This window comes from Oncorhynchus keta, chromosome 27, assembly GCF_023373465.1.
Source record: "Oncorhynchus keta strain PuntledgeMale-10-30-2019 chromosome 27, Oket_V2, whole genome shotgun sequence".
NCBI lineage: Eukaryota > Metazoa > Chordata > Actinopteri > Salmoniformes > Salmonidae > Oncorhynchus > Oncorhynchus keta.
Window position 1 is genome coordinate 44154063 of NC_068447.1, and position 12279 is coordinate 44166341.

General features: G+C 43.0%; 1 protein-coding gene across 4 annotated transcripts in view; it reads right to left on the bottom strand.

Annotated features, from left to right (window-relative positions):
- Nucleotides 1–12279, bottom strand: part of atf7a (activating transcription factor 7a) — a 51359-nt gene that overhangs the window by 11409 nt on the left and 27671 nt on the right. The window contains exons 3-8 of one of the 4 annotated variants that reach the window (XM_035739364.2): nt 5334–5430; nt 3800–3930; nt 3379–3540; nt 2826–3013; nt 2424–2508; nt 1889–2008 (exon numbers count right to left, since the gene is read on the bottom strand). In XM_035739364.2, coding sequence (XP_035595257.1) covers nt 1889–2008; nt 2424–2508; nt 2826–3013; nt 3379–3540; nt 3800–3930; nt 5334–5430 — 783 coding nt within the window. Of the gene's footprint in view, nt 1–1888; nt 2009–2423; nt 2509–2825; nt 3014–3363; nt 3541–3799; nt 3931–5318; nt 5431–12279 lie in introns of all 4 variants that reach the window. The other 3 variants (XM_035739361.2, XM_035739363.2, XM_035739359.2) reach the window with 3 other exon arrangements.

A 12279-nucleotide genomic window follows, 5' to 3' on the forward strand; every position in this document is an offset into this window, starting at 1 on the left:
TAAGGTGTATGTAAACTTATGACTTCAACTGTACATACATAGAGAAAGGAGAAATGGGGGAGATAGAGGGGGAAAGAACCAGAGAGAGAGAGAGAAGGTGGGTGAGAAAGAGCAAGAGAGAGGACCAGAAATAGAGATAGATCTCACAATTTTGGTTTCAGAGTGTGTGGTACACCCGAAGGGGTAGACCAAGGGGGACAGAGAGCCTATAGATCTATAGGATAATTTGCATAACTGAGTGTAATTAAATTGGCATGTGTGTATTTTCATATGTTTGTCATGCGTCTTAATTATCACACGGGCACCACACGCGCATTAAAAAGCCTAGTTTGAGCAGAATATCAACCGTCAGACACAGAGAGCTGCAGTGCCCGGTTGGATAAAACATTGAAATAAATATTCCCCTCATCTTTTCCATTACAGTTTCCTTAACTTGAAGTCAGTCGCAAACAACTTTTTAAGGCGAATTTCCCCTTTAACTGAAGTGAAAATGTTCAAATTGAGGGCCCGGTTGCATAAAACATCTTAAAATGTTTCCCTTAAGGGTTTACTTACCTTAAGGAATACTTTTCCCTTATCTAAGGGAATTGTTAAGGGCGTTGCATAGAGCCTCACAAATATTTCCTTAGGCAAGGGCAAACAACAAAGCTTAATCCCCATCAGGATACATTCTTATTTTGGGGTGTAGTTACCCTTTTATTCAAGTGTGCACCGAGCAAGAGGATGTTGTTTAGCGGTGGTTTTGTAGGGCACTTTGCAACTCCCTTACTTGTTTTTGGTTTGCAAAACAAATATCTGCTGGATTGATGAAAATAATCAAGACATGATTCTGTCAGGCTAATTTTTAGTTAGCATTTCATTGAGAAGGCTTTTGAGAAACATTTCCATCTACACACAAACATTCCCATTGCCTCTTCAGAAAGTTGCAGGAAATACGAATCACTGATGCATTCTGTTCATGTCTTATGATAAACTTGGGCAAATTAATAATTGGTCAATACATTTAGTTGATTCCCTACTAAAAGGTAAATAGATTTTAGAATATTGTTGAAATCCGTTTTAATACCTGGATTACGTGAGGGACCTAATTATGATATTTGGACCAGAATGAGGCTACCTATACTACCTATTGTTCCTGTAGTGATGATTCACCATCTTCATCTTTTCATAAATTATCTGCAGATAAATCGCCAAAAAGTAGCCTATGCAAATTAGGGAGTCAAATGAACGGCTCTCTCATCGATGCGATTCGGTAGGCTGACGAGACGAGTCACTCACTTTACCGTCACTGTCTGGCAAGCCCCAAAATCCTAGGAAAGGAAGCCTAGGAAATATGAATGATACCAGAAAACAATAATTAGGATTTTGACTCATCGTTACCACTTACATTACATGGGAGGTGCAAATTCACGAGCATCATGCTCTCTCCCTCCTCCGTGCAAAGAAATTTGACTGCAACCAACCATAGTGCACACATATTATACCGGGGAGGCGGGACAGACAGCAGACTGCAGGTGCCTATCCTATCAATAGATCACTAAAAGATGCATATCGTTCATTCTAGCGAGAGAGAGCTTGACGGACAAGCAAAATGAAAGTAGCCTACTTAATTTGAAGTGGAACATTTGTCTGTAGCCGCAGCCGGCACTAAGTGAAAACCCTGCTTGCTATCGTTTCAATAGTTTAAAAAAATGTCTGTTGTTTGTATGAACACATAGTATTTTCTGTTGGTCACATCATTTTTACTGTTTGGAACAAATGTAAGCGTTTGTTAAGCGGTTAATGAGGGTCAGTTAGATGGCAGGAAAATTGACAGGAATGTGCATCCCTAATAGAGAAAGATAGAAAGACACAGAGAGACAGAGAGACAGATGCATTTGTTCCTAACCATTTTGGCCTCAGAGTGTGTGGTGTACCCCGAGGGGGAGTTGGAGCCGCTGCTGCCACCTCCCAGAGGAGGACCAGGGATGCCGGGAATGTTGGGCACCATGTGCATGGGCCGGGCCAGCTAGAGACAGGATGCACACACACACACACATTTTAACAACCAAGGTTGGGGCTTATACAGTGTTTCAAAGTGCTTCATGTATTCTCTATGTGAATTAATACTCATTATAGACAACTAGTGCAAGCGTACAATTTAATTATTATATGATCAAACTAGACTCCCTGACTGATATGTTATTACTCTGTTACTAATGTAATAATAATTAGAATAAATGCCAGTCATCTGTGCAAACATTTTACATACGGGCATTCCAAGAATCGAACCCACTATACTGGCGTTGCAAGCGTCATGCTCTACCAACTGAGCTACGGGGGACCAGCTTCCAGGTAATGGTCAGCTTCCACTTGAATCAGAATTGGCAACAACCAATTCAACAAACCAGAGAAGGGCAGAGCGATGAAGGCAGGTTACTTACAGATATGACAGAGGCTATCTGCATGGGTCCAGGGAGGAGCCCGTTGGGAAGGTGCATCATCATGGGGTAGTGGCCTGTGGGAGAGCTAGAAGAGAGAGGTAGAGGGTTACTGATGGGAAGGAGAAAAAAACATTATTTGGAAATCTTCATCTTGCCCTCTGATAGGCTAGGTGGAATTTACACCATATAGGATACACTTATCCAATCATTTCAGTTCTACAGAAATGGCCTAGGGGGTAGGGATTGTAAAAATAAAAAAAAAGGGTTGAAGTGAGATTCGGCATTTAACAGCCATCTTTAACTGGATCTCCAGGCCCCACAGAGGACTAGCTTGGTTCCAGAACTGCTTACGCCATCTTCAGATCTGGAACCAAGTTTGAGGCGAGAAGACCAGTCACTCACCCCAATACGGTGCGGTTGGATGGTGGGGTGGGTGTGATGACAGAGGTGGGTGAAGGCATGGTGGGCTGCAGGGCGTCGAAGCCCAGGTGGAGGGGCAGAGAGCCTGGTCTGGGCCGCACCGGGAGGGCGCCTGGCCTCATGATTGTGGGGGTGGGGGCCGAACTCAGCGCTGGCCTCGGGGGAGTGTCCTGAGGAGAAGACAGGAGAGATGCTCAGTTCAACATCGGGTGAGCATGAGGTCAATAATGACTTTTTCCAATGCATTCTGGATTGTTCCTTGATAGCACATAGACATAGTAAAGGAGGAGTCCTCTATCCTATCAGTCATCCATTCGATCCCCATTAACAAACCACAGTGCCCATCCTGGTCTCTCACACCTACTTACTATGTGTTCTTCTGGCCCTCCCCTGTCCCCTACCTTTGGGTGTGACTGAAGGAACGTGACTGGCATGCCGACCCAGAACTCTAATCCTAACCAATTAGGTCATTCAACATGGGTTTGCTGGTCAGTCATGTCCCCTTAGTTTTGACCCCTACCTTTCCTCTTCTCACCATGGTGTCCCTGCTACTGTCTGACATGCTGGAAAAGGAATCTGGACTTCCTGGTGGGGAGGAGTCAACCTCAACAGGCGTCTCCTCCTTCACCTTGACGGCTTCTGCTGAAGGCGTCTGCAGGCTCATGTCCAGGGCCACCTCCCTGTTCGGGGCAGGGAGCTGGAGGAGAGAGGGGGAGAGAGGGAGACTGTGAGACACTACAAAGCACAGGAGAGATAACCCTTCAGAAGATCCAGGACTCCAATCCCATTCCACCCCATTGCTCATGTGACTGACAGGTTCCGATCCTAGTCTTCTGCGCGCAACACTAAAATTAGTCCACTGACCTAAAGCCTAGAGCTTACGCAAGTCTTCAGGTCTCAGATGGAGTAACTCGTTAGGCAAACGTGGTCCATGGAACCACCTGCGTTCTACTCACAGGGTTCTTGGCCCGCTTGTCGTCATCCTCCTGGGCCTTCCTGAACTCCTCAGCGAAGGAGCTAGCCAGCTCGTTGAACAGCCCCACCTCCTCGCAGTTCTTCAGGAAGCGAGTGGGAGTAGGGGTCTGGTCTGGAACAGGAGGAAATGAGACACAGAGAAACATCTATTTTAGAAAATCTTACCTTTTTTTCCATACTTACCGTGCAAAAAAACAGCCAACGGATGGATGTTTTATTCTGAAACACTTTGGCGTGGAGATTTAAAGCTAGAATCCTTAGTTGCTACATACATTTTTGGACATATAAATTAATTATATATATATATACACCCATTGATTATTGAATAATATAACTTAGAAACAGCTCATGAGCTTATATCAACTACCATAACCCATCAGAACCCAAAATATAAACTTGAGGGCATTCGATTATCTGGCCCGGGTTACCCCAGTGGAAGGAGTTTGCACTGGAAAAGTGACTGCATTCGTTTTGGAATCGGGCTGCCTCCCGGGCATGAGGATTCTGTGTTTTCACATGCAAAAGTGATTGCTTTTGATCAAATAAAAACTATCTGCCTTCCCAATGAAGACAAGTTTGAACATTTGAACATATTTTATAGTCTCAAAAACCGACCCTAGGCAAGTGTCCAAGGTTCTGTTTCAATTATGGACTCTTTTGGCATAGAGGAACGACATCTCTGCCTACATCACTACTTTATCTGCTCGATTACAATATCCGCTTGAATAAAATAGTAGCTAGTAAGATGGAGATCACAGAGGTTCTTTTTTTTATGAGTGTATTTCACAAGTGGCTAGTTTGCATCAACTACCACTACAAAAGGTTATGCCTGCAAACTTGGGTTTTGAATTGCGGAGATCTGGCATGTCTGCCTCGTGATTCGTTGGGAGAGTCCCCAGAATGCGTTTTTTCCCCTTTATCGACGTAGGCATTGGTGTAGTTCCTCTATGCCAAAAGAGTCCAGTGTTGCCTAGGGTCGGGTTTTCGAGACTATATATTATTTTAGGAAAATGTTGTGTTTCTGGATGTTGCACCACGCTGCCTTGTTGCAGGAGGCCGCTCCTCCCTCACCACTTTTGACCTTTCACATCACGGACCATACACCGGTGCACCACGGCTCAGGATAACAGAACTCCCTCCTCGTTTTACTCCAATGTTTGTAAACAATAGCTAAAACTATCATTTTGATATCATGGAAGGTCATTTATTGCATCCCTAGCTCTATGAATTTGAGGCTACATTTCTCCAGGCCCTTCCCTCAGCCCCCCAAAAAACAAAGGCAGGGTGACCCTTTGTTATTCTTCAACTAAGGATTGTAAGCTTTAAAGATAAACAAAACAATCCAATATTCAACTAAAGGTCTTCAGGGAAATAGAACAGGACAGGTGGTGACAGAGATGCCATTTCTGACTAAAATGTTTCGCTGATCACAACAAGTGACAAGAGTACCAAAGTATAGAGGTGACAGTAGAGTAATAAAGTTGAATAGACCAGACTCACTAGGAGAACCAGTACCTTGGATAATGACAGAGTCAGTCCTGGCAGGGGCAAACTTCAGACTCATCTCATGTTTGTGTTTGTGTACAGCCAGGTGGTCCTCGTTGGTAAACCTCTGAAGAAAGGTGGGGGGGGGGGGAGAGAGAGTTTATGAAGATGATTAAACGCACGCACACACATACACAACTAGAGGTCTCCTCGGATCCCGAAATGAGATCCGAACCGGATCCACAAAATTCCCACCCGACCGACAGGATCCAGTCATTTTCTTAGAAAATACAATTCAGATCCGAGGTGGACCAGATGTTGAGAGAGAATCTAATCCAAATTGGATCGGGTCTGCATTCAATCCAAATTGATTCAAAACATTTATTTTTCATTTAGCTTTTACATGCGGAGACCAGCAAATAATTCACTTTAGTCTGTAATATTCTGTATTCGTATACTGTTCAACATTAAAATCTAGTCTATTTAACTGTTTTGATAATAATTGATTTAGACTAAAAAAAAGCTAGGCTATAGGCCTGTTTGACCAGCAAGCTTCAAATTAAAAATAAATGTTAAATAGTCTATGGAAGGATGGAGTCTGCTGCATTCATTTGCAACAATTGGGATTTCAAGCGAACATGTAGGCCTACCATCCGGAGAGTTAATCAAAATTGAAGAGAGAAGTCCTGATACTTCTTATACCATGCCTTACACAATTAATCAAATCGGGAGCCTTTCAACATAAGGAGACAATATTTTCTACAATATCAGTCTACTGTACAAACACAACATGAGCAGATGAATAAAAACAACATTATTGACCAAGTTAAAGACGATCTGAAAGAATGTGTCGGTAACTCTGCATTAAATTATATAACTTATTTATTTGGAACGAAAGCCACGAAACTAGCGTATGAGTGAGTCCCTGCTTTATGCCTACAAATAGCCTATCACTCGAGTCATTCAACGTTACTTACGATTTTTTTTATTAAGATAGCCTACTAAATAGGCCAAGCCTAAACAAATAAATTAAATAAACTAGTAAATTGACTAAAGAAAACTCAAATGCAATAGCTAAGGTCTGTAAAATATGGGCAACCTTTCTCCCCTCTTTATATACAATGTGCATATAAATGAGGCCCATACAGACGATTTGGCTGTCGGTTTTTCCACCCCTGGCCTATAGGCTACTCTCTTTCATTCAGTTTCTGCTTCACGTCAGCAAAGAACGACTCCATGTCTCAGAAACTCCTCTCCTACAAGTAGACTATTTTACCATGTGCCACGTGCAGTGCACACTGGCTCGTTTTCATAATCCGAGGGTTAACTACAAAATGTTTTCATCTGACCTGGTCGGATCCCGGGTAAATCGGGTTGGGGTAGATCCGTGAAAAAACAAACAAAGAGAGACAGACAGAAGGAGAGAGAGAGAGAGGTGATAATCTATTAGGCCTGATGCTCAGTCGGTTAGGTGCAAGAAAGCACCTCAATATCAGATGTCAAGTCACAGAATCATATACATTTGACTTGCTATCTTTTGGAACACATTCATACTGTATCACTTTGGGTTGCACCACAAAAAGTATCTGTGATGTACAATACACTCTGGTTTTTCTACCGCAGCCCTTTCAAACTAGACAACATGTCTTGGAAGAGCCATGGCTGACTATCGCTATATGCCACAAAATGCTGCTGACACTGAAAACACATTGACTCAACAGTTTTCTCAGCAGGGAAGTGGAATGCTAGGCCTGCGTGTTGGCTTACTGTACATCGTTTGTTCTTAACTGACTTGCCTAGTAAAATAAAAAAGGATAAATAATTGATCTAGCATCTGCTGTGCACTTGTTCTACTACTGCATTTGTAAAACACATTGTCCACTAAACAAGTAGCCTTGAGCACAAGTACGTGTTCATTCAAGGTATGCGTTCTTCTCTTGTGCTTACAATAGTCTTCCTCTGTCAGTCTTTCTGTATTTGTTCTCTTCCCTTTTGGAGTTTCTTTGGTTTAGTTTTAGTTTACAGAACTAAGTTGTGTTCATTAGGCACCAAACGGAAGGAAACGCGCTGAAACCGGGATGGACTACGGTGTCACTATGTCCAATAAGAAAAACAATTCAGTTTGCTGTTACAAAACCTTTTGATACATTTTACCCTGATGAATGCGACCGTGGAGGTGAATCAGGAGGGGATGCAGTAGGTGGAATTTGAATCATAATGGCTTTAGCATTTAGGCTGAGGCCCAAACGTTACCCTATTTCCTATTTAATGCACGACTTTGATCACGGCCCAAAGGCTCTGGCCGAAAGTGGTGCACTACATAGGGGATAGGGTGCTACTTGTGACGTAGAATTTGGTTTCTCCTCCGTCGTCTTCTGAAATGAAGGCCATTTCTGGTTGCGTGAGTGTCACAGTAACAAGTTCAGTTGTGAGAGAGGGGGGAGAGAGAGGGAGACAAAGAGAGAGAGCGCCAAGTGGAAACACTGTCAAGTGTCAGGAGCATATTTTTAGCCAGTACCAGCTAGCGGTAGCGTCACCAATACACTCATACGTCTCACAGACTGACAGTATCTTTCCTGTGACCAAGACAACTGGGTCGGGCTGGGAAAACCATCTAAAATTAGCCTCTCTGACCTGTACGTACGTAGGAGATACTGGAAGTAAGGATTATCATATCTAAAAATAAATAGCAAACAGGTCAAAATGGAGACCCTGTCGCTGTAAACTCAAATTGTACAGAAGGATTCTTGGAAAGGCCAGACTAACACCAGGACAAGGTTTCCCCGTATGAATATGCTATGTGCCATAGCAAGACAAGGTCTGGACATGACCTGAATAAAATCATACTTCTGTTGTGTTTGCACTATATAACACACACACAGACACAAAAAGGGCAGCCAAGTGTTTGAGTGTGAAAGTGTCAAAACACACCATGCTATGATGATTCACAACGTGTTGACACACACACACACACACACACACACACACACACACACACACACACACACACACACACACACACACACACACACTAGGGTTGGGCGATGTCAATCTTCATCCTATCGTGATTATGTAGCCATAAAACCCTACATGAAATCGAATGCTTCAACAGGACAAATCATGACAAAAGATCATGTTGAAAGCCCAGCTAGAGACTAAATGCAAGCAAATATTTCCTAATATTTATTTCTGATGGAGGAGCTGCAGCATAGAACAGGTGTGTGTGTGTGTGTGTGTGTGTGTGTGTGTGTGTGTGTGTGTGTGTGTGTGTGTGTGTGTGTGTGTGCCCACATGATGGAACGGTGACTGTCTGATGAGGAACGGTCTTACCGTAGTGAGTAAGTAAGAGAGCACTCTAGGTTCTTCAGAACTGGCAAATAAATAGCTTAATTCGCCCCATAAAATAATAGATAAATAATAGTTTCTTCTATCTCTCGTAAAGCTTTGATTGAGAAGAGCCTATGCCTAGGCTATTAGACTTCCATTCTTGCGATTTTTGAAAGCAGCAACTTTAGGACAACACCAGGCTAGAATATTTGGCAAATAAGTGACTGTGACTAACTTGTCTCACATTTTTTTTAAGACAGGTTATTATTAGTAATTTTTACATTTGAGTCATTTAGCAGATGCTCTTATCCAGAGCGACATACATTAGTGGGTGTATGAATGTTAATAAAAAAAAAAATGTATGGTCCTCTGGCTACCTTAGGTTTTTAGGCTGTTCAAACAACTTTTTAAGATGGAACTCCGTTACGTTTGATCAGGAGAAAGCCACGAATAAAACGATCAATGTGTAGCCTATAGCCCAAAGTCATATTCATAGCCTATCGAATGGAGAGAGAAGGCTATATTTAATATAGCCAACGTTTTTTTAAAACAGCTCCACACAAGATAGTTAAGTAGTGTCATTTTACGCCGCGTCGGTGGAATTCTCGGCTCCGTCTGGCCTATATTCCTCGCTTGCGTTCTGCATGCAACATACTTATTGAAATAGGTTTAAGCAAATAGGAATTACCCAGAATGTCACTTGTGCTGCCGTGTTGTGCACTTCGAGACACCGTTCTTTCCTGCCAAGTTCAAATAGGCTGAAGCATCGTCTGTCACATCATGTCAATCATCAACGATACTATCATAATATCGCTCAACTCTTCACACACACACACACACACACACACACACACACACCAGCTACAGACAGACATCAGTGTTGATTCAACCAAATCTCAAAGGACATCCTGTACCTTTTATTTTAGCATCCATTGTAGCCTTTCTGTAACTGATTAATAAATGAATCATGTCAATAAATTAAATATGTTACAACATTGTTGTCCTTACAGAAGCAAGTCAAGTGGAAGCTGAAGTGTTTGTTGTGGTAGCTTGAATTTTCTAACAGAAGCAAGTCAAGTGGAAGCTAAACTCAGTGTTGTGGTAACTTCAATTGAGTCCCTTGCTGTCCTGAAGTTTCCGAGAGGGAAATGGAGCCAACAAGCAATCAATTATTCATTTCAGACGCATGTTATGGTGTGTGTGTGTGTGTGTGTGTGTGTGTGTGTGTGTGTGTGTGTGTGTGTGTGTGTGTGTGTGTGTGTGTGTGTGTGTGTGTGTGTGTGTGTGTGTGTGTGTGCGCGCGGCACAGTGTCTAAACACTCAAATGCAGATGACAGCACAGACTACAACACTAATGATTTCTTCTATAACAAAAAGTATTAACATCAATAATTCCATCTCCACTCTCTTAACAATGCAGTCGTCTGTTGCCTGCAAGCTGTCCACAGTAAAATATGTGGTAACACTTTTAGAAGCATGTGGGAGTCTATATAATGTTTCCTAATAACAAGGCGTGTAAGTCTCAAGTCATGGCATCAATAGTCAGGGAGGGAAGAACCAGAGAGCTCGAGGTGTTGAAAAGACATCTCTCTTAACATCTTCACTAGGATTGTATTGTAATGTTGTACTAGGCTTAAAAACAACAACCATGTGCAACTCTGTGTTGTCTGTTCACACTGCTATGCTTTATCTTGGCCAGGTCGCAGTAGCAAATGAGAACTTGTTCTCAACTAGCCTACCTGGTTAAATAAAGGTGAAATAAAAAATGTAAAAAAACTAGCCTATAGGTGAAATCTAGCACCTTAGGACAGAGTACAACAACACCTGTCTCGTTATGACTGCTATTCGTCATGTTCTGCTGGCCAAAACCAACATTACATTAGACATGATTGTGGCTTGTGTAGTCGTAGACATACATAACTGCCAAAGCAGTCACTCGTGTTGCGCGTCGCTAACCTCCAGTACGGCTGTGTCCCAAATGGCACCCTATTCCATATATAGTGCGCTACTTTTGATCACAGCCCTATGGGACTAGGGTGCCATTTGGGATGCCGTCAGCCAAAGACATTTAGTGCCCAGCCGAGTCACTATATGGGTCTTCAACCTCCGTGTCTGCAGGCCAGTAGAAGTGAGACAGAGACGGGTTGAAACAATAACGGCGCCTAGATTACTCATCTGTACCGCCTGCTGCCTGTGACTCACTGGCTAGCTGAATGGGAAAACACACATCCTGGTTAGCAATGTATCGCAACACCGCTAGGCTAGCTGTCCATGTCAGTGATCAGTGTATAGTCCATGTGGGCTCTCAATGAGAAAAAGAAGTAGCCAAGAGACCCATGTTCGACTAGCTAGCTATCATTAACAGTGCGATCAGTGTGTGTGTGTGTGTGTGTGTGTGTGTGTGTGTGTGTGTGTGTGTGTGTGTGTGTGTGTGTGTGTGTGTGTGTGTGTGTGTGGTCCATGAGGGCTCTTCCAGAGAAACAGAAGAGCTAATCTATCAAATATCCTACATAAAAATTGTTTTGCAATTCTAGTCATTGCAAGTCATTGTCAAGCCAATAAGGAGTTGGCGAGAGAACAGAAACAGACTGGTAATAGGAACGTGTTGTGTTGTACATGTGGACACTCAGTCAGTGACAGAAACAGACTGGCAATAGGAATGTGTTGTACATGTGGACACTCAGTCAGTGACAGAAACAGACTGGCAATAGGAACGTGTTGTGTTGTACATGTGGACACTCAGTCAGTGACAGAAACAGACTGGCAATAGGAATGTGTTGTACATGTGGACACTCAGTCAGTGACAGAAACAGACTGGCAATAGGAACGTGTTGTGTTGTACATGTGGACACTCAGTCAGTGACAGAAACAGACTGGCAATAGGAATGTGTTGTACATGTGGACACTCAGTCAGTGACAGAAACAGACTGGCAATAGGAACGTGTTGTGTTGTACATGTGGACACTCAGTCAGTGACAGAAACAGACTGGCAATAGGAACGTGTTGTGTTGTACATGTGGACACTCAGTCAGTGACAGAAACAGACTGGCAATAGGAATGTGTTGTACATGTGGACACTCAGTCAGTGACAGAAACAGACTGGCAATAGGAACGTGTTGTGTTGTACATGTGGACACTCAGTCAGTGACAGAAACAGACTGGCAATAGGAATGTGTTGTACATGTGGACACTCAGTCAGTGACAGAAACAGACTGGCAATAGGAACGTGTTGTGTTGTACATGTGGACACTCAGTCAGTGACAGAAACAGACTGGCAATAGGAATGTGTTGTACATGTGGACACTCAGTCAGTGACAGAAACAGACTGGCAATAGGAACGTGTTGTGTTGTACATGTGGACACTCAGTCAGTGACAGAAACAGACTGGCAATAGGAACGTGTTGTGTTGTACATGTGGACACTCAGTCAGTGACAGAAACAGACTGGCAATAGGAATGTGTTGTACATGTGGACACTCAGTCAGTGACAGAAACAGACTGGTAATAGGAACGTGTTGTGTTGTACATGTGGACACTCAGTCAGTGACAGAAACAGACTGGCAATAGGAACGTGTTGTACATGTGGACACTCAGTCAGTGACAGAAACAGACTGGCAATAGGAATGTGTTGTACATGTGGACACTCAGTC